The sequence below is a fragment of the Cyprinus carpio genome, chromosome B13 (genome assembly GCF_018340385.1).
Source record: "Cyprinus carpio isolate SPL01 chromosome B13, ASM1834038v1, whole genome shotgun sequence".
Taxonomy (NCBI): Eukaryota; Metazoa; Chordata; class Actinopteri; order Cypriniformes; family Cyprinidae; genus Cyprinus; species Cyprinus carpio.
In genome coordinates, this window is record NC_056609.1 from 16,619,099 (window position 1) to 16,640,345 (window position 21,247).

The window sequence follows — 21,247 nt, forward strand, 5'->3', positions numbered from 1 at the left end:
TTTATGATCTCATATGTCATCTTGTGTCCAGTTTAAAATGATATGTATTTATATCTGGCAGAGCAGTCCTTTAGACCGTTTTAAAGGATGCCTTTTTGCCAGCAGATATGCTTGATGTTGGCAACAAATTTGTGAGCTGTTTATTATACATTTGAATTGTATTGTTTGATTTAACTGTCTTATGTTTAATTGTTATTATACAGCATATTAATTTAGAGGGATACATGAAGCAGATTATGAGCAATGCAGTGCTTGTCCTTGCCATGTGGTGGCAGTTCGATAGCTTGAGGCCCCTATAGGATCATCAGTAAGGTCATACAGTATACAGCTGTTGGGAACTATAAGTCAAGCATGCATATTGCTCTCTAATATGCTCACTCTACACAAACAAAACCTTTTTCATTACATGCTCTCAAGAACATCATTTTACAGCCTGTGTATGACAGTACACCTTGGTATCATATGGTTTAAAAGCATTAAAAAAATCAGATTTATTTGTTTTATGTATGCATTAAAAACATTTTTGATAAACATTTAATGATAAAAAATATTTAAAAATATGCAATATTTAGTGATGTACAACATTTTGTGCACAACCCTTTTAAAGCATGAACCCCCCCCCCCCATTACAAAAACTATAACATTTAAAAAAATAATAATAATAATAATAACATGATTTGAACACTTTTTACAGCATGGCAGTAAATAATTACATTCCATTTTCTCAATGTTAACACAGACTCATGTTGACTGCATTCCTCATGCTCAACCTTCAACCCTGTTACTTAACTAAAAACGATCAAACAAATATTTTCCTTCACTTGCTCGCCTGTACTGACCGACAGCTTAATTTAGGCTAAAAGTGCATCCCTATTACGCATACCTCTGTAGTTTTTTATTTTTTACGTTTATTTAATGTTTATTATAAGAAAACTGATAAAAGTACACAAATATGGGGTTTAAACAGTCACACATTTTTGCAAAATTGCAAACCCCTTAGAATAAAATAAATTAAAACTGTTTAGCCTTTATGAAATTGAGTTTGACCTGCTGAAGATGTCAGTTCACATTTTCTGCAGACTAAGCAGCTCCATTAACCGAGCAAAACCTGTTTAATTTTTAAGAGCTTCAGGCGCTATTAGGTTCAGATGAAACAAGACATGTCGACTACAAAAACTTTTGTCAGTCCCATTTCTATATGCTATAGTACATATAGAATAGGGTCATGTCTCGAAACCTATTGAGCTTCCTACTTCGTCACAGACGCGTTCGGCGTCAGTTCAACTCGCGCAAGTGTCTCGCGACGCGCCCGTGACGCTGTCTAGGTAGGCAGCGGGATAGTATTTGAGACACAGCCCGAGAGTTAGTGGGTGGACGTGTGGAGGCTGTGCTTGCGTGTGTAGGGGGTTGGACTTTTCCGAGGCCAGGCTCTGTGTAGTCGAGCACAAGTCTCTCTCGACGTCACTCGCATTGGAAGGCGTATGTGTCGGTCATAGTGACGGACTCCGTGCTCGCGGATAGTCTGCTGTCCTTTTCTCTCTCCACAAACTCACTGCCGACCTTCCTCATCAGCTGCGAGAGTTTTCTCGGTGCCGACTGTCAACAATAAAACAAAGATCCATCCCGATGCTTCAGTTTATTCCTCCACTTGAAGTAGACGAGGTAAGCGCGGAGCTTATTCATAAATAACTGAGATCATGTAAGTGGCGTGGAAACGCCGCGGCGTCACTGATGTTGCACATAGCAGAGGCAACAGTCATACGTGTATTCTTGCATTGTTGTCTGGCGGTCGGTGCGATCTTCGGAAAGTTCACAGGCATGTCGCAACCCAAGGCAGACCCGCTCTGTAGCCGAACCGAGTCGCCAGTTGAGTCAAATTGATATTTCTAAATGTTTTTATGGTTGCGCTCTATACTGATATTAAAGATACTGATCCGATTGACTGAAGCGCTCGGCTCTGGGACAGAGATCCAAAACCAGACGGACACTTTACACTAAAATCGGATGTTTTTAAAATTTTAGATAAGAGCATGATGTTGGGCTTTACTGTATCTGTAAACAATTTCAACTCATTCAAATAAAAAAGTTTAATTTTTTTTTTTTGACTGATTTTTTTTTAAACTAAAATCAAAGTGACAGCATATTTATTGCACTTTGCAACCACGTTGAATTTAACTGCTGATGAAATCGAAACTCTGAAATGATTGTAACATGTTAAATGAATGAAAATAAGATGTTCTTATAACATTATGATGATTTTTACAGCCTCACTTTGTACAAAGTTGAATGTTCACTTCACGGTTGAATGAGACATGGTTTTGATTAGATGATGAATAGGAATTAAATGACTTTGACACAGTAGATGGTTTTATTTTTGGCTTCTGATTACGATAAATAAATTTAGGCCTATTTGGTCGTCATGGAACAAATTCACATACTGGAAAATGGCAGTGGGGGGATTGTGAGGGACTGTCTTTATGTCTCAGTAGTGTGTGAGCAATATCTTTCTTCACTGTTTTTTGAAAAATCACTTTAAATCACACTGCAGGAACAGCTGAGTTAAACTTGAGTTTAATTTTATAAAAATAAAAACTTAAGTCACAACCTGCAGCAGTAAGTTTATAACAGTGTAGTGAAGATACTTTGTTGTTTTCATCACTTAAACTGTTTATTCATTATCTTTACTGTAAAAAAGTTAGTGAAATCTGTGGCGACTCACAGCAGAAGTTATTTTGCAGTTGCTATCCTTGTCAGACACACTGGCATTCAAAGTCCGAATAACTCACATGCACGCACACACTCAGTAAATTCAGAGGATCAAGGTCCAGTTGGATTTGTAGTGAATGCACGGTTCACATTAAGCAAAGTAGATTACAACCCCTGTTTTCGTCAGTCTGAGCGTGGTGTTGCTGTCTTATTTCCTTTAAACAAAAAAGACTGACTCTGTGACATTTACATGTTGTACTCTCCGTGTCATCTTTAAATGTGCACTTCCTTCCTGCAACACAGTCACAGAAGAAAAATGAGGTTTTGTCCCTCATTAATTTGTAAATGTCAGAAAGTGGGTGCATTCAGTGTCCAGAAATCACCTCACTAACTTTTTGAATAGTGGACATCAGACAGTTGTTCTGTACCAGTACATGTTGATGGGCCACTCATGTTTTTCCTGTAGGGTTTATGTTGCAAAGTTAGGCTTATTTGTTAGTCTTGTGAATTAGATCATTTTGAGTTATATACTATTACTTTCAGTAAAAAAAAGCCTGTCTCACAGTCTAGTCTCTATGATACTGTACCTAATTAGTGAAAAGAGGAGGACTAGTAATGCAAAAGAAGGAAGACTAATAATTATTGTTTAATAGTTTCATTTCCATCACCTGTTGCTTGTTTAGTTTTATTTTCTTTTAAATGGGGTGTGTAACTGTGTGTGAGTGAGTGTGCGTGCCTATCTTACACTTTCACATAGTGCTCCAAGACTTCTGCCCCTCTGGTCAAACCGGTTTGAATTGCGTTCCTCTCTCAGCTACTATTTAGCTGTTTTTTAACAGGAGTGTGATGTTTAGGAGAAGTTTAAGGGAAGTTTGAATCTTTCCTCTCTTATATTGCACTCCCCATTTTTTTGTTTAACTTATATTACAGCACAACTTAAGTTACTCCAGAAAGAGTGGATTTTTTTTAGGGAATGAGTTTAGTGTGAAATTACTGTTTCAGAGTTTGTTAGAATTACTCCATTACAGAGTGTTTTAACACCGCACTGATAATTAGAAAAATAGTTTTTTGAGCGCAAAATCAGCATATTTGAATAATCATCATGTGACACTGAAGCCTGGAGTAATGGCTGCTGAAAATTCACTTTTGCATTACAGGAATAAATCATAAAAAATATTGAAATAGAAAGCAGAAGCAGTTGTTTTAAATTGTAATTATGTTTCACAATATTACTGTTTTACTGTATTTTCGACAAATAAATTCAGCTTTGTTAAGAGAATTCTTTTAAATTCATTCTTAAAGGAGAATTATATAAGCCATTACTCACTCTTTTTACATATCGTTACTAGTTATGACTCACAGTGGCCCAAAAAAGCTGTGACAAACGGACATCTTATCTGCTAATTTGAAGAGCATTAGTTGCAGAATGAGTTTTCATCAGCTCTCTTAGACACTCTGAAAGTAAAGACAGACAGCTCTAAAATGTTACATGGCTACACAGTGCAGACTTGCTTGCCTAGTTACTGATGTTTTCTTTTATTACATTTCAGTTTTGGCCAGTACAAGTGAGATCATGTTTTAAAAAATTGCAGTAAAGCAACAGATGCATATCTGTGCACTTTTAGTTGACTGTCTTTAGTGTAAGATGTTATGGTATAGTAAAGACTGTACAGCAGGCACGGGTGAGTTACAGTACAGATTCAGCATGCAACAGTTTTACAGACATGTTATTTTGTTCGTTTTTAAGATGTCAGATGGTTGTCTGACCCCTGCAGCTTTCACTTGGTGCTGTGTGAGAATGTGGCGTCTGGGCCTTCTCCATCTGTCTGTCTCAATCGCTCTATGTTTACCGTCTCACACATCTCTCTCTCCATCTATCCTTTCTCCCACAGCCTTCTCTCTATCTCTCTTGCCTCTTTCCCTGTTTCTGTAAGTCTCACTTTCTTACTGTTTTGCTTGTTTGTTCAGTGTCATTGAGCCTTCATCAGGAGTTCCCGTATAAATGACACTCTGTCTTTGCACTGCAACAAATTACAGCAAGTACAGAGCCCAGGTGGAGCGGATGGTGAAACATGCTGGAAATGATTCTGTACAATAATACTACAGAACTGAGAGTTTCTCAGTTTCTCCCCTCTCCTATCATCATCGTCACTGAAGACCCCAGTTAAGCACAATTAAAGTTTTATGAAAGATAGTTCTTACTCCTAATTGTTGGCAAAAATGACTTTTGTTTAAAATGTGCAGTCTTTCTCTTTTGGTGAAAATAAACTAAATTTTTGTCCAATCAGTTCTTTAGAAGGAGAATGCCCCTCCCCTTATTTCCAAGGGCCATTAAAAAGCAATTGGCGATAGATAGATAGATAGATAGATAGATAGATAGATAGATAGATAGATAGATAGATAGATAGATAGATAGATAGATAGATTGCTGTATTTATTTAGATAGTTAGATAGGTTTATTGATTGATATTTAATTTGTGATATATAGTTTTATTTTCACATATTTTTAGCCTTTAAACCAAAGTTTGTAATGTTGTGATTCATCTCATAGCTGGTTGTTTTGGTTCATTGCTTAAAACTCTTAAACAAATACTTTTTTAAAAATCCCTATGGGCAAAATAGCATCAACCAGTAGCATCATCTGCCTCATGACTGGTGTTGTCCTTTATGTGTGTTTATGTCCGTTATATCGGATGCACCCATTTGCAGTAGTAAATCTCAGTGTTTCGCAACATGCATGTGACTTTGTCTACATTCGTGCATTTATTTCTGCAGGTGTTTGAGAGCTACAGACAGCGTGAGTGAGTGAGTGAGTGTGTATGTGTGTGTTTGTGGGAATCAGTACCCTCCGGATCTGAAATAGCACTGTGTGGAGGTGAAGGGGGAGGGGAGCTCTGAAGCACAGGCATGGAAACGTGCAGATCCTGTTACAGGATCATAATATCACTGAAAACTCTGTGCTCTGTGCTCCATCCTCTCCGCAGCACTTGTTCGCCTGCTCACGCCATCCTTTCTGCTGCATTCTCTCACTCCTTCTCCACCAGTACACCCAGAGCAGAAGCTCCGGCATCACAGCCGGTCCCTCATGTGCCGTATGTGTTGTGTGTAGGATTGGAACAGAACGTACAGCCTGCTTAGCAGACCTGACATATTTCCAGACTCTGCTCTGACATCTCAGTCAGAGCTCTCCTCCCGAAAGTCCTCTGCCTTATTTTTTATGTTAATTCCACTGTGCTGTGTCTCAGACACTTTGCTACCGGATGGAGCTGTAACTGGGATCTAAGTTGCGCTTCTGAAGGCATCCTTTAAAGGTGGGCTTCTGCCAGCCATTTTGTCAAACTCTATAAAGCCTGTCTTGCACCAGAGACATTTTTTGACACTTTGTTTTTTCCTCTTCTTGGAGAGTTTTCACTCAGGGTCATTGCTCAGCGCTGGTGCATTAGGGAGCAAAGAGACAGGTTGTCTGTTTATGAATGTCTCTTTGCGTGAGGGAACAGTGTGTGCTGCCCCAGCACTTCTTACTGAGGAGAGCTCAACATTCCCCTCTTTTTCCTCCTCTCTGGCTCTTTCTGTTGTCCCCCTACAGTTAATATATCCAGGTCAGGATCCAGTGTACAGGTTGTGCAGTCACTCTGGTAAAGGTAAGTTGCAACTAGCAAGCATATAGAGTCAAAGAACCAAGAGAATCAAGAAGTGTTGAAGATCTTCCCACCCATGTTGTCTGTCTCTTTGGTTGTGTCTCATCATAGTTCTTAGTTCCCTATGATGTGAATCACTGTGTCTTGAACACAAATTTGGACACTAGCAAGGGCATTCAGTCCTCTAAACATTGAGACACTGATGATTCTTTTATTTGATCACAAGATTAAAAAATAATAGTTAAATAGTTAAAAAAAAAAACCTGGTATTAATCAACAGCCTCACAAAATAGCATGACATTGTGCATATTTGTTATAGCTACAACTGTTATAAAATATGTGCTTGTCTGAAAAAAAAGAAGTACTTAGTGGAATAAATAAAGCTACATACATACATAAATACGAATATAATAAAGACACAAAAATATATATATATGAATTAACAAATTAAAATGAGATAAAAAATAATTACTGAATAATAAGTGGATAATAATAATTAGGGATGTGCATGTGAGTGGCAAATCTGTACTAGTTTTTATTATGCTTTCTGGGAATTTCTAGTTGCATGTTTCAGAGCAGTGGAATGATTCTGACAATGGAACTGGACTGGCCTAGAAACTCCCTGGCCAGTGGACTTCTGAACTAGGGAGCAGAAGGATACACACTTTGACCTTTCACGCTGAAGATGAAAGTAAAATGATGGAGCGAAGCAGAAGCAGTCAGAGGCACAATCAGAAGGAATGTGTAGGGTGGGGCGGCAGTGGCATTTGAGTGCTGCAGACAGTCGTATCCACTCCTCAGCGTGAGTCACAAGGACGTGTTCAGCTGCTGTGGCATTCCTCTGTGTGGATTACTGTGGGAAACTTTATTTGCTAGAGTTTTTCTTGAAAGCTTCAGACAATGGCATACAGTTCTAGGGCCACTCTGGGTGAGTTCATAACCACAACGAGAGACTAAACAGTTTGTGGTACTGCATGATTTTTCCCTGTTTTTTTTTTTTTGTTTTTTTTTTACAGTTACATTTACATCTGCCTCTTTGAATCACTCAGATCTGAACACAAATTTGCTTTGACTTTTTTTTGCCTAGTGTAAGATGAAGCTTTTATTATTTGAGTCATTTTTAGACTCATTTTCTGTTACTCATCCTTCCAATAACCCCTCAAAAACAGCCTGAAATTGCATCCTCAACTTTTTTATGGATGCTACAATTGTAATTTTAATATCTTGACTATCATTTTTGTTCATGTCTATGTCACTGTTCTTTTATTCATTTATCAATTGGGTTATTTTTCCATTTCAAACTTGTTTTAGTGATCATCTCATGGCTTATAGTTTTAAATATCTCTCTACATATTCTTTAAACTCAATAATTCACCCCTGTCCACCCACCCCGACTAAATTAACTGAACTGGACTACGTATGATTGTAAATCTTGTTTACTTGTTCATAAACCCTCCATCTTATGAATTATTTGCATGCTCAGCATGTAAACGCCATGCTTTGGAATGCACATCCATCTCCGGCAGACATAACCTGTTTTTCTCTCCAGCTAGTCGTTTGTTGTTTTAGAATCATCATCTCAGAAGCAGCGCAGTGAAAGAAGAAAAACATTTCTTTCTTTAACTTTCCTCAGCTCCTCTTCTCCCCCAAACTCCCTCCCTCTCTCTCTCTCTCTCTCTCTCTCTCTCTCTTTCTTTCTCTCTCTCTCTCTCTCTCTCGCTCACTTCGTCAACTCTTTGGGTGGATTCCCAGCTGACTGTGTTCGTCATGGTAACAGGCAGCAAGGCAACAGGCCCAGCCACTTGCACTTCCTGAGTGAGAAGAGCTGCCTGACAGATCTGCGTCTGCGTCTGCGCAGTGTGTGTGTGTGTGCAGGCAGGGCTAGGGTACGTGAGGCTGTCAGCCTGTATTAGGTTCAAGCACACTGCAATGCTGCCTACTGCTACCGGGCTTCACTTTATGCTAATGAGGGAAGGCCTCAGAAATGGGCTTCCTTCTCTTTCTGTCTCTCTCACTCACTCCTGCTTGCCTGTCTCTGTGCTTTCCATGTGAGCTAGAGAGAAGACTGATCTGTTGTTTTAAATCACTCATACATGTTTTACTTGATTAAAAAACCCTCATTCTGACCTTAAAGTCATAATCTTTACTTCCCTTATCCATATTCATAGTCTTTTTGTGAACGACTCATTGACACTCTTTGTTCTAAAGGAAAAAATATCAATCTTCATTATATTTCATGAAAATTCAATAACTTCGGAAACCGCTTTCTTTCTTGCAGACATCACCAAGTCCTCTTATGGACCATAGTCAGCAAAACACTATAGTTATTGGTTGTACTGTCTTAAAGGGACAGTCAGTATTTTTTTCCTTGTTAAAAAGGTTTACATGTAAGAAGTTTTTTTTTTTTTTTTTTAAATGTTTGAAATTATGTACACACATGAGGTCAGGACTTCAGTCATATCGGGAAATTCTTTGGATCATCTTGTCACATGATCCTATTCTGAAGGATCATGTGACAATTTAGCTTTGTCATCACAGGAATAAATTACATTTAAATACAAAGCAGTAATTTTGATTTGTAATAATCTCATTTCTAATGATGATGCATTCTTGTTGAGTATGAGTGACTTCTTTCAAAAACATAAAAAAATAATCTTACCGACCACAAACTTTTGAACATTAAGGTATGTTGCATTAAACTATTAAAAAGATGTGGTGAATGCTGTTATAAACATGCTAGAGTATCACAGAATTAATAAAATGCATTAATGTAGTGCAACTAGTAGATTATGGTAGATTACTACTTCAATACATGACAGAAACCTTTCATCAAAGGATCTTTTTCTAAAATAGTTTCACATTTGAGTCACGCTTAGTTGTAAGCACAGTGAAATGTTCCAGTGTAAGTTTTTCAGTTCATCTGTCAATGGTGTCTCCATAACCCCAGCCCTTTTTCATCTCTCCTTGCAGACCAATGGTGAATTAGTGTACTGTAATGTTAAGGTGGCTCATGTGAACTGTTTTAAATCTCTTAGCATGAAACTAGTGCACAGTAGATGAGAACACAGCTGCCTAACATTCAAAGCTCAGCATAGGTCACACTCACTCCTCCTCTCTGTCCCCCTTTTCCAGTGAACACTCAGCTGTCTTGAGCTTGTCTTCCTGCAGCCAGTATGTGTTTAAGCAGGGAGTGATCAGGGCTTTGCGCTCGTGTGACACATTCTAACCGTGAGTACTTAGTGAAAGTCTGACACACATTTGCCTCCCTCCTCGCTGCAGCACGGCTCAGGAAGGAGTAGTCAGAGCTGTATTCCTGTAAACGCTCCTGCAGTAGAAGCTCATGCAGTACAGTTATTTCCAGCAGCACGTCTTTCCCCGTAACTTAAGGGTGAATTCTCGTGCTTAGATAGTGTTGTTGTTAATGTCCTGTTCGAGATGCTGTGATTGCGTAAACATTGTGCGTACATCTGAGTGTCTTCCCATATTGTACCCTTTTGTTTGGCAGAGTTGTAACGCAAGGCATTTTGGTCACTTTGTGACGAATGCACAGAGACTGTACTGACTCTCAACCCAGTGGCGGCACCGAATGCTAATATGACAACAGCTTGCAGGCCAGTGTCATAGCAACCAAGCTTCAAGCCACCAATCTGTTAATCGAAACAATTTCTTGTATTTTTAACCAAGTCTGTTTGGTCAACTGGGTCATACCAACTGTTGTTTTCATCTATTGGTTATATAGTTTCAAACATGTTTTTATGAAAATGGCCATTTATAAAACCCTATTACAAGAGCTTTTATTTCTTTGTGAATCATCAAAATGTCGAGCCAAGATTGAGTGATGTTCTGGTGCTATTTCCCCTAGCGCTTTCTGTACTTTCCTGTCACCTTCTTCACCACGATTTCAAACAAAGGCAGAAACCCCTAAAAAAAAAAAAAAAAAAACTATTTAAAAAAAGTTTTTTTGTTATTCTTGCCAGTGTTATTTTTTAAAAGTGAAATGTGCAGTTTCTGTGAGCTGGTGGCATCCAAACACACCCCCTAACTGCTATTAGTCAGATAAATCACCAGCCACGCCCCCAAACTCACCTCATTGGTTGAGCCAATGCTGCTACGGTCAGAATTCTCAAACAAACAAACCAATGTTTTGATAGTGTCACAGTGTTTATACTTTTTAGCAGATTTAATGCTGCCATCAAATGCACCTGGAAAACTTGTACTTCTGAGTCAGGCATTCGTTTTTATGACATCACGCATTCAAGTAGGAGTCAAAAGTAGCCTAAACAAAACAAAATAATTATATTGTGATTAAACCCATCTGAATACAAAATTATTAAAAAGATTTACTATTACTTTTATATATATTATGTTGTCTATATTGGAAGGCCATGTTTTATAACAACACTCCCATTCCAACATCACATTTCAGCAACTCATCTAGAAATTCTAGGCTCCCACTCCTAAATACAACTTTATTCATGTGTTCAGAACTCATAAATATGATATTTCGAACTTCATTTGAAGGCCACATAACCTAAAATTGGCTAACTTGTTGTTGTCTCAGCATGTTCAACTGCCATGGAGAAAGTATTTTACCATAGAAAGAATTACACACCCTTAACATCTCAGTTTCTAGAAATGAGTGTATTTTTACCATTAGTTATTTTTCTGTAGATCAGGAGATTTATATGGAACTAGTGCTGAGTCATAAGCGAGAAAAACAACAATTAGTCATAAAGGTAATGAGTGGCTGTATGGCTAACACTCTCTCTCTGTCTCTCTTTACGTCCTAAGCAGATATATGTTGGGTAAAGGGACAAAGCGGAAACTAGATGAGGATGAAGAGGGGCTGGAAGGCAAAGCGTTGGCGGCAGGGGCCGGAGCGATGGCCAACGGGCTCTCGAAGGTCTCCTACACCCTGCAGAGGCAGACCATCTTCAACATGTCTTTGATGAAGCTGTACAACCACCGGGCCCTGACCGAGCCCAGCTTGGAAAAGCGTGTGCTCATCAACAACATGTTGAGGCGCATCCAGGATGAACTGAAGCAGGAGGGCAACCTGCGGCCGCTCTTCTTCCCCCCTTCCCCTCCTCCAGACGACCCTGTGGATGAAGGTTTCCGCGAGGCACAGCCTGCTTTCAGCGTGTTGTCCATGGTAGCTCCACCGCTGTCCCAGTCGCCGGCACTCTCCTCTCCGGTCCTTACATCGCCTTCGCCAGTGCTGTCAAACCCAGCGCCTTTGGAGGCCTGCCTCACCCCAGCTTCGCTTTTAGAGGAGGACAGTGTCACGCTTTGCACATCACCCTCTCTGCTGGCTCCTCCTCTTCCGCCAACTCTTCCCAGACTCCCTTCATCTGTGGCCAGAGACAGCTTTTCTTCTGCCCTGGATGAGATTGAGGATCTCTGTCCTTCACCCTTACCTACAACTACATCAGCGCCTGGTGCTACCTCCCCTTCATCCCTTACAGTGTCCCTCCAACTGCCGTTGTGTCCCCCCAGCTTAAACTCAGGGGCCTTGGACTCCAAAGACTGCAGTAAGCCTTGCAGCCCAAAGCTTGAAGGGCTGGTCCCGCTGCCTGAGGAACGCTCTGCAGTCCCTAATGCGCCAGAGACTCTTCCTCCTAACAGCCTGGACATGAGCACCTCACCCTCCGCCTCGTCCTCGGGCTTTCTGACAGACCTGGCCCTGGACGACATCCTCTTTGCAGACATTGACACCTCCATGTACGACTTTGACCCCTGCACCTCGTCCTCGGGCACGGCCCCCTCGAAACTGGCGCCCTTGGTGACTGCAGACGAGCTCCTCAAGACTCTTTCGCCCTACAGCGGTGGCGCTCCTGCTGTCAGCTCAAACCAGCCTTTCAAAATGGACCTCACCGAACTGGACCATATTATGGAGGTGCTTGTGGGATCATGACCAGGTTTGGAAGGGAACTGGGGAAGAAATGCAAAACCAATCAAAGAGTTTTTAAATATAAACTGAGAACGAAAACTGAAGAATCACTTTGTGAGTGTTTGGGGGCTTTTTGTACAGTTTTGTGTTTTTGTTTTTAAAAACAAAGGAAATTGTCCATTTTAATGGTGACGTTGCCCAGTACTACTTCTCAACACTGTGCATGCACTGTGCTTGCCTTTCCCAAAAATGAACATGAAGAAATCTTACAGAACACACTTTGGCTTCTGGCAGATCTGAGTGCCTTCATCATTTATGACCACTTGCTAAATTCCTGTTTGTTTGTCTTGTCTCAATTTCCTCATCATCATTTCTAATCGAACAAGATGGATTATTAGAGGAGTAGCGTCTCTCTTTCCCCTTCTCAGCATACAGGTGCAAGAATGTGCAACGGCAGCCTATTTTCATATTTTTCTTTCAGTTTCACAAAGCACAATAAGAGCAACTTGGTAATTTTATGTTAACGTATTTTTTTTCCTATTCAAAGCTGATTTATTGCTTTTTAGTAATATTTAAAGTAGTCTGTTAATATGTGGTCATTTATTCTTTTTTTTTTTTATCTGCTTCCATTTTAACGTTCATTTAAGGGATAGTCCACCATTTACTAACTCTCATGTCTTTCCAAACCTTCATAAGATATTTTTTTGTCCATATAATGAAAGTCAGTGGGGTCCAATGTTGTTTTGCACCCTGTTTACTTTTAAAAAAAAAAAAAAAAGCTTTTCATGCTTCACAGAAGAAATAAAGTTACAGGTTTGGAATGATATAGTTAGTAAATGATGATAAGATTTTAATTTCAGGTGAACTACCCCTTTAACATTCAATTAGTAAAACATATGCATTTATGAAATATACACATTTATGAAATATGCTTTACCAGATTATTTATACATGGATGTGTGTAGTGGTCAGATATTTACAGTCAACCAACCAAATTACTTGTGATCTGCCATAACGGCTCAGATTCCATGTGTTTACATCTCAGCTGGCAATAACTGAACATTTCTTCTGATGCACATTGTTTTACAGATACATTTCTTTGATAAGCCAATGCTAAAACCCCTTTACGCTACAAATAATGTATGCAATCAATGCTTTTCTGATCAGTAATAAGCAAACTGTCAACTTTTCTCAGCCATTTCATTTTTTTATCTGTCGTAACTTCTCTTTTTTGGCCTTTGTTTTGGCTTTATATCATCACTCAGTGAGTGGCTGGTTCAGTTTTAATGCTCCACTAATGCACAACAAGAAGGTCTATGCATGTCTGTTCATGCAAAATGGAAAAAAAAAAAACTGTACCGGGCAAGAAAGTTTATGGTTGCTATTCAGTTTTTTGTTTTTTTGTTTGTTTGTTTTTTACCATTTCCATCATCATCATCTGTTTGCCAAACATTTCTTTCATATACATCTATCACCAGTAAAACGGTACATTTCTGTTAACATACAAATGCATGCAGGATTACAGCTCATAATTGTACAGATGTCAGATGATTTTTTTGTATGGTTTGGTCTTATTTTATCTTATTTATACCATTGTTTGTTTGAGTTTTATTAATGGTATCTGTTCATGTTCCAACCAGACTCTCTCTCTGTTGTCCTGCTGGGTTTTAGTTTCGTTTGGCCAGTAGAAATGATCGCATTACATTTAGGTGGAGTTTAGTTATGCACAGGTTTGATGGGAGAGTATTCTGCATGTATGTGCAATAGACAACACAGTATAAACACTTGGTAAAAACCACTGATGTTGATCAGATTAGGTTTGGAAGGATTATTTTATGTGCACCTGACATAAAAGGAAAGGGACCATTTATCATATCAGCTGTATTTGTTTCACATGGCGTTCGTCGCACTAAACTAGCTTACAATAATAATGTTACATATACATACTGACAAAAACTGTGCATAATATGCCTTCCTGGTAAGAATCAAATTGAAAAATGTAGAGTGCAATGTCAGAGAGGGAAGAAAACGTTTATTTTTTAAATGAAATATTATTTATCATATAAGTGTGACCATTAATAATCTGGGATTTGAACTTCCTGTCACAGAGACCTAAGACAGAAGTGATGATTTAGATTGTTACCACCCAGAGCTCAAAAGAGAGATTGTCTGAGTATTGAAAACATGAGTGAATGAGAGCCGAGCGGACAAATCTAAGGAATCAAAACTATGATTAATATTACTTATTATAGGATTTTTTTTTGGATTTGGAGTATTTTTGTTTTGTTATTTATTTTTGTTTCCTGTGTAAATATATTTATTTTTGATGTTAAGCTAACATTCAGATTGTAATTTGTACAGAATATGAGATAGGAATGTATTATGCTTATGGGAATGTATCACTGCTTATTAATTGGGGTGGAAGCCATTTTTCGTCTTGTTTTAATAATGCATTATTTTGTGTCTGTTTAGTTTCTTGTATTATAATTTGAGGTGGTGTTTGTGCTAGTCGTCTAGGTCAACACTCCCTGTCCCTATTTAATGATAAGTATTTAATGTTTTACATATTTCAGATTGTGTGCAAGGGAAAGGTTTGTGAAGCAATACTTTATTCTCTACAAACTTCAGAATTTCAATCTTCCAAAGCCTATTTCTGGGAAAATCTTTTTGATAACCCTCAATGCCAAATGTAAAAAAAAGAAAGGCAGCATGATTTCTGATGACATTGGTTGTTTATTTACGGTATCTCACTGTCCCATGGTTCAGACCACACATTTGGGGAAGTTTAACGTGGTTTCAGGATAGTGACCACTGGGATTATATGTGTGTTTGAGTGTGTGGATGTGTGTGTGTGTGTGTGTGTATGAGAAAGCAAGACAACATGTGGTGGAGGGTCTAAACCCTTTTTCTGCTCATTAAGAAAGGCTGTATCTTCAGGGCTTGGAGCTGTGCCTTTTTCTATGCAATCCTACAAACATATTCATTTTGAGAAAAATAACCCATCAACTGATGATCACTGTATTTGCATCAAGGTGTGGACTGTAGAATATATATATATATATATATATATATATATATATATATATATATATATATATATATATATATATATATATATGGACATATGTGTCTATGAATTTGCAAACATATATATATATAATATGGACATGTGTCTATGAATTTGAAACAGTCTTACTTTTCTAGTTTTATATCATACAATAAATGGATAAAAATTACACTCTGTGTTTGTTTTTCTTCATCACACTAATGCATGCCACTATTAAAGATTATATAGTGAGTGCATACACTCTTAAAAATGATGGTTCTTTATAGGATCTGTGGTTCCATGAAGAACCTTTAACATCCATGAAACCTTTCCAGTGCACAAAATGATTCTTTATAGTGGAAACAGGTTCTTTGGACTGTTAAAATTTCTTCAAACTAAGAAAAAAATGGTTCTTTTGAGAACTGTTCCATAAAGGCCTTTTACCACAAACAAACAGGTAAAGGTGTTTAATTTCTGAGTCATCCAGCTGCCCTGCATGAAACAGCGGACATTTCTCCGCATCAACAGTTGCCTCCATTTTGCACCTATGACTCATGAGCTGGTAGCAGGAGTCTATTTCCAGTATTGGGGCCGCACAGCTGTGTTGCATGGACAGTTTTAGCACGTGGCAGTGTCTGTGTAAAGTGTAGGGGGATGGCCGGCACAAAACATGGCCAAACTGATCTCAGGTCAGTGAGAATGTGCGGTCAGTGCTGGATCATGTTGCTTTTTATGAGAGTGTTTGAGCTGTAGGATCACTCATGCTGACCATCATGTTTTTCTTTCCTTTATCTAAACCAACTCCAGTTGTTTTTCTCTAACATTTCAGTTTAGCTCTTAAATCCTGTGCTGTCATAAAAGGCTTGTTTTCATTTTCCGGCCCTTTATAGTGAAGCTTCTTAACAAGTTTCATGTTTCATGTGCAGATAGCGGGTGAAATATTTGCCTTCTCATACTGTATTGTTTCCAGTAAGCGTTATGGGGCCTGTGTCATAAAGCTGACTAATTTGCTGTGGTTAGTATCCGTCCTTTCCCTTCAACGTTCTTTGTTGGCCCACTTTTATCCACATGAAGAAATGGGTCAAACTGAAGAAAAAAAAAAGAATGTGTTTCCTTACTGCAGCTCACTGTAATGCATGACTGGAAGGTGCTGCAATGTTTGCAGTTTTATTAACTTCAGTCACTTACAGGTATGTCAGAAAACCCAAACACTCTACATGACTGACAGGCAGAGTTCACATCAAAGTCTTTATATACTAAAAAGTAGAATTTTTAAAAAATCTTTTTATAAAATAATATATTTTTTTGGACAGATTAGATTTTTCAGCAGTCATATTGTAAGTATCAGTTTATTAGTGTTTACATAGACAGGTATATTCCTCTAACTAAACCTCTGACTTGACTCAATTCCAGTAACACTCACTTTTCAGTTACATTCAACATTTTCCACTTGAATATCCGGTTTTATTCTCAAATATGTCTGATTTAAAAAGTCATTAAGTTTCACATTAATGATTATAATTGCATTTTATATTTAATTTTGAGAAGGTGGGGGGTCTTCAAGCCTCTTCTTTTGCTCCGATAGTCCCAGGCCAAGAATAGTCAATGTACAAAAATACACCAAAGTGATTTTTTGTTCTTTTTCATGGCACAGTGGACGCATCTGGCCAGTGTCATGACAAACCTTGAAATCAGGTCTCCATCATCTATCCGTTATACCAAGTAAACACCAACAGCATTAATATATTTAACTGCTTAATATACACTTAAAAAAAAAAGTACAACACTATCACTGGGACGGAATAAGGTATAAAAGTTAATATTTGTATCTTATTTATCCCTAAATAGTACATATTAGTGCTTTAAAAGTACATCTTAGTAAGGTACTGCCCCAGTGACGCTTTTGACATTCCCCTAAATTCATCTAAAACAACATGCGGTTTAGTTACTGATGACAGAATATTTATTTTGAGTGAACTATCCCTTTAAATTGAATGAGAGGGAGAAAGTAAACTGCCCATGCAGCTGCATTTCTAATTTGATTCTGCTCAGTTCACAGGCCATGAAGTAGACAGTCTTCCTTGTTTCCGTGGAGGCAGAGAGAGAAAGAGAGAGAAGAAAGAAGAAGAATGAGAGAGATTGCAAAAGCCTTGCTCTCCCCTCTCTCTCCCCCCCTTCTCTGTCAGGTTGGCTTTGTGCAAATATCTGAATGATCTTGTTCTGCTGTGACCATGGAGGAAAGAAGCCACACCTACTCTCCGCCAACCACAAGCCCAGCTCAGCAGGCACACAAGCAGTTGCACGTTTATGTAACACACACACACACACACACACACACACACACACACACACACGCACACACACACACACACACACCAGCCCATAGCTGCCCCCTCTGGCTGGAATTTGAATTGTGCACGACAGAGGCATCTTTACCCCTCCTCTGAAGAATACATGGTAATGCTTTATTTACTGTGTCCCTGTTACAGATATTACATGTTACTGTACTTGATTACTATTCATCATTATTATTACTATATAAATACACATACACTCATCTATCTGTGGAATCTGTCTGGTATAGATCATAAATCATAGGAAGCATTTCAACACGGGAGAGATTCTCATTGACTTAATATCTGACATTCAAGAAAAAATATAAAATTAAATATCAGTTTCCATATTAAACAGGAGAGCAATTGTTTGACCAATTTACACTAAATAATACACTGTGGTCTTTTGTAACATTATAAAACTATTGTAAGGACTGAAAGTAAGGCTGAAAGTAATATTTAACAATATAATGCTAGCAAACCTTTGAAATACATAGAGGATAAATGTTTTGCATTTTTAAATACTGTTGCATTAAGCATAGATTGAAAGTTGAACAAATGACTTGGAGTTAGCCAGTAAACTTTTCCAATTTGTTATAATTTAAAATGCATTAGCTGGAAAAGACTTATACAGCATCTACATTACCTACCAAAAGCAACAGTAATCACCATAATGGTTACTTCAGGATATTAATGTCAATAAAAGAGTGAAACTTAATAGAGTCAAACGTCCCTTGTTGTATATGTATTTTGTAGCACCCATCAGTACATTACATTTTATCAGTATGTATGCTGGGCAAAAACATGCTATAGCATTGGCATTGTTATCACTATGCTCCAGCGACTAAGCAGTGGGAGAATTCTAAACTATCTCCTTTAAGTCCCAGTGCTTGCTCAATCATACCAAATACATTTTTTGAAATGTAAAGTCTCAAGGGTATTTCCCCATTGTGGGATCCTTCAAAGCAAAGACCATCCAATCATGCAATAACCAGGTTATTTATTTATTTTATTTATTATTTTTTATATTTTTTATATTATTAATATGTATTTTATATTCTGAATTAGTATTTAAATTGTTATTGTCAGAATACAGTCTGTTATTGATTGAATACTGTAAAAAAGCAATGTAGAATTCTGTAAATTCAATAAAATTATACATCATGATTTAGCCATAATAATATTTTTGACTTGATAAATGTGAAATGTAATAAATGAGTAAAATCAATTAAATTTTATGAGAAATATTTTTAAAGTTAGGCTACCTGAAACACAAACAAGTACTTCGAATGAAAATAATGGTGGCTAATGTAAGATTTAAAGGCAGCAGACATATAGACACATATAGACTACAGGAGCTTAGAAGTTTTATATAACAGTGAGCTTATGCCGGGTTACATTTGTATCAAAGGTCACTGAGAGTTAATTATTATGAAGGACGCTGAGCCCTAAAGGATGGAGCCAAGACTGTCAAACTTGCTGGATTTTTAAACCTATTGCATAACACAGGGGATTCGCTATCAGGCACTTCATTCAGATCGATGCTTTTCATGCAGTTTTATACTGTGTGCTGCTGTGAATGTGTTTGCAGTGTTTTGGCAGACATGTGACTGCACATAAGTTCATGTGATCTTGTATTTGTGTCCGTGTGTGTGCGTGTGTTGAGGGGAAAGGCCCAGAGTGAGGAGCCAGAACAGGAAGTAAGAAACAGACCACACACAGCTGCTACATGGAGAGAGTGGGTGTGAGGAAGTGTGTGGGAGCTTGACATTCACAAAAACACACAATAAGCCATATTCAGTAAAGGAGCGAGACAGAAAAAAAAAGAAACAGATTGCAATATATTGATATGGGCGAAGAAGACTGAAAGAAAGATCTTGAATATGACATCCTAATTTCTAAGTTTATTACAGCTGTTCACCGGATGTTTATTTCCTGGAACACTTTGAGGCATCCAACAGCATTTTCTACAGTTAGTCATATTAGCAGGTGACAGTTAATGTCAGTTAGAGGGAACATTGGCATCATGTGTGGCAGGTGGGTGAGGTGTCCAGCAGGCCCAAGCGGGCATGAACAGAGCATGGCGGGCAGTGCCAGGTCCGTCTGTGGTGCTTTCCGCCTGAGCAGGTGAGGAGAATGGAGCTGTGGGAGAGCAGTGCAGAGCGGCTGCAGCATTAACCTAATTACAGGCTGGCCCTGCTAAATAAACACTTATTAAATTTGCATGCTCAAATACACTTCTGGACAGAGCAGGTCACAGTGCATGCAGCCTTTTGCTGTCACCCAAAAGTCCACACTTTGTTAAAAATATTCATTAGTTCTAAAAGCACATGATGTAATGACCCTGCTCAAAATAAAATAAACAAAAATAAAATATGTATGAAATTAAATTATATTAATAAAATAAATATAAAACATTTTTTACCACATATAAAATGACATGCGTCCAAGGTCTTTCCCTCTACAGACTGAAATGCTTGGATAGAATCCAGCACCCTGTGACCCTGCATAAAGAAAAAGAATAAAATAAAATAAAATAAAATAAAATAGTTCAGAAGGTTTAAATTATTTATATTATTATTATTAATGAATGTGGGGAAGTGGAATCCTCATATAAGTTGTTTAACTGAACACCAACTTATTTTATGTTAGGTTCAGACACCACTGAAATGAAATGAAATAAATATAAAATAATTGTATAGAAGATTAAAAAAATTATTATTATTTATTTTTTTATGAATGTTGAGAAGTGGAATCCTCATAAGTTATTTAACTGTTACGGAACACCAGTTTATTTTATGTTAGGTTCAGACACCATAGAACCAGTCTCTGACCAAAACCTCGAGCTCTCATTTATTTGGTAAACTGCACAGTTCCCAAGGGTCAGGGTTTGTCTGCTTTAGTTGGACCTTGATAGCCTCTGCTGGTAGATGCTGTAACTACACCACCTGCCTCTGAAAAGCATCTTTCTCCATTGACGGACATTCAAAAATAGCCATGTTCTGACTTTAGGCACTAACCACTTCATAAGACATTTATTGAAGTACTAGAATAGTGTGGATTCCTTGTGAATTATTGTGATTCTGACGGCACCCATTTACTGCAGAGTAGCCAATATTATTGGTGAGCAAGTTATGGAATGCTAAATTTCTCCAACAACTCATCTACATCTTGGATGGACCGAGGGTAAATTAAATGTTCAAGAAGTGTTCACTTTGTACTTTTCACAATGCCTTTAAAGTTTAAAGCAACACTATGTAAATTTTGTCGCTCTAGCGGTTAATAAACAGAACTGCACGCATCCCGCGGAAGAACATTCTAACCGGAGCTACTTCTCCAAGTTTATGTCTATGGCGATTCACGCAGGTATGTGTTACTCCGCAGCGGTGACGACTCGAACAGGCTACAATGGTGCAAAAATAATCACTTATTATAAATGTAGTGATTTGGGATAAGACTAAAAGGCGGTTTTGTAGATGAATTTATTATGTACTCGCTCATTATATACATTTTGCAAATTTTGAACACAGAAAAAGTTACATAGTGTTGCTTTAACACAAAATCACTTCTGCCACTGTACAGTCTATGGGTGCCATTCGCGTCGACCGCCACCAGGGGTCTCCCTCTCGCGCAC

General features: G+C 38.1%; 1 protein-coding gene across 4 annotated transcripts in view; it reads left to right on the forward strand.

Annotated features, from left to right (window-relative positions):
• sertad2b (SERTA domain containing 2b) overlaps positions 1-13,492 on the forward strand; it is a 35,300-nt gene extending 21,808 nt beyond the window's left edge. The window contains exons 1-2 of one of the 4 annotated variants that reach the window (XM_042736907.1): positions 1,267-1,662; positions 11,136-13,492. In XM_042736907.1, coding sequence (XP_042592841.1) covers positions 11,143-12,258 — 1,116 coding nt within the window. In that variant the 5' untranslated portion in view covers positions 1,267-1,662; positions 11,136-11,142 and the 3' untranslated portion in view covers positions 12,259-13,492. Of the gene's footprint in view, positions 1-1,266; positions 1,663-11,135 lie in introns of those variants that run through there. The other 3 variants (XM_042736908.1, XM_042736911.1, XM_042736909.1) reach the window with 3 other exon arrangements.
• Positions 13,493-21,247: the final 7,755 nt, after the last annotated feature.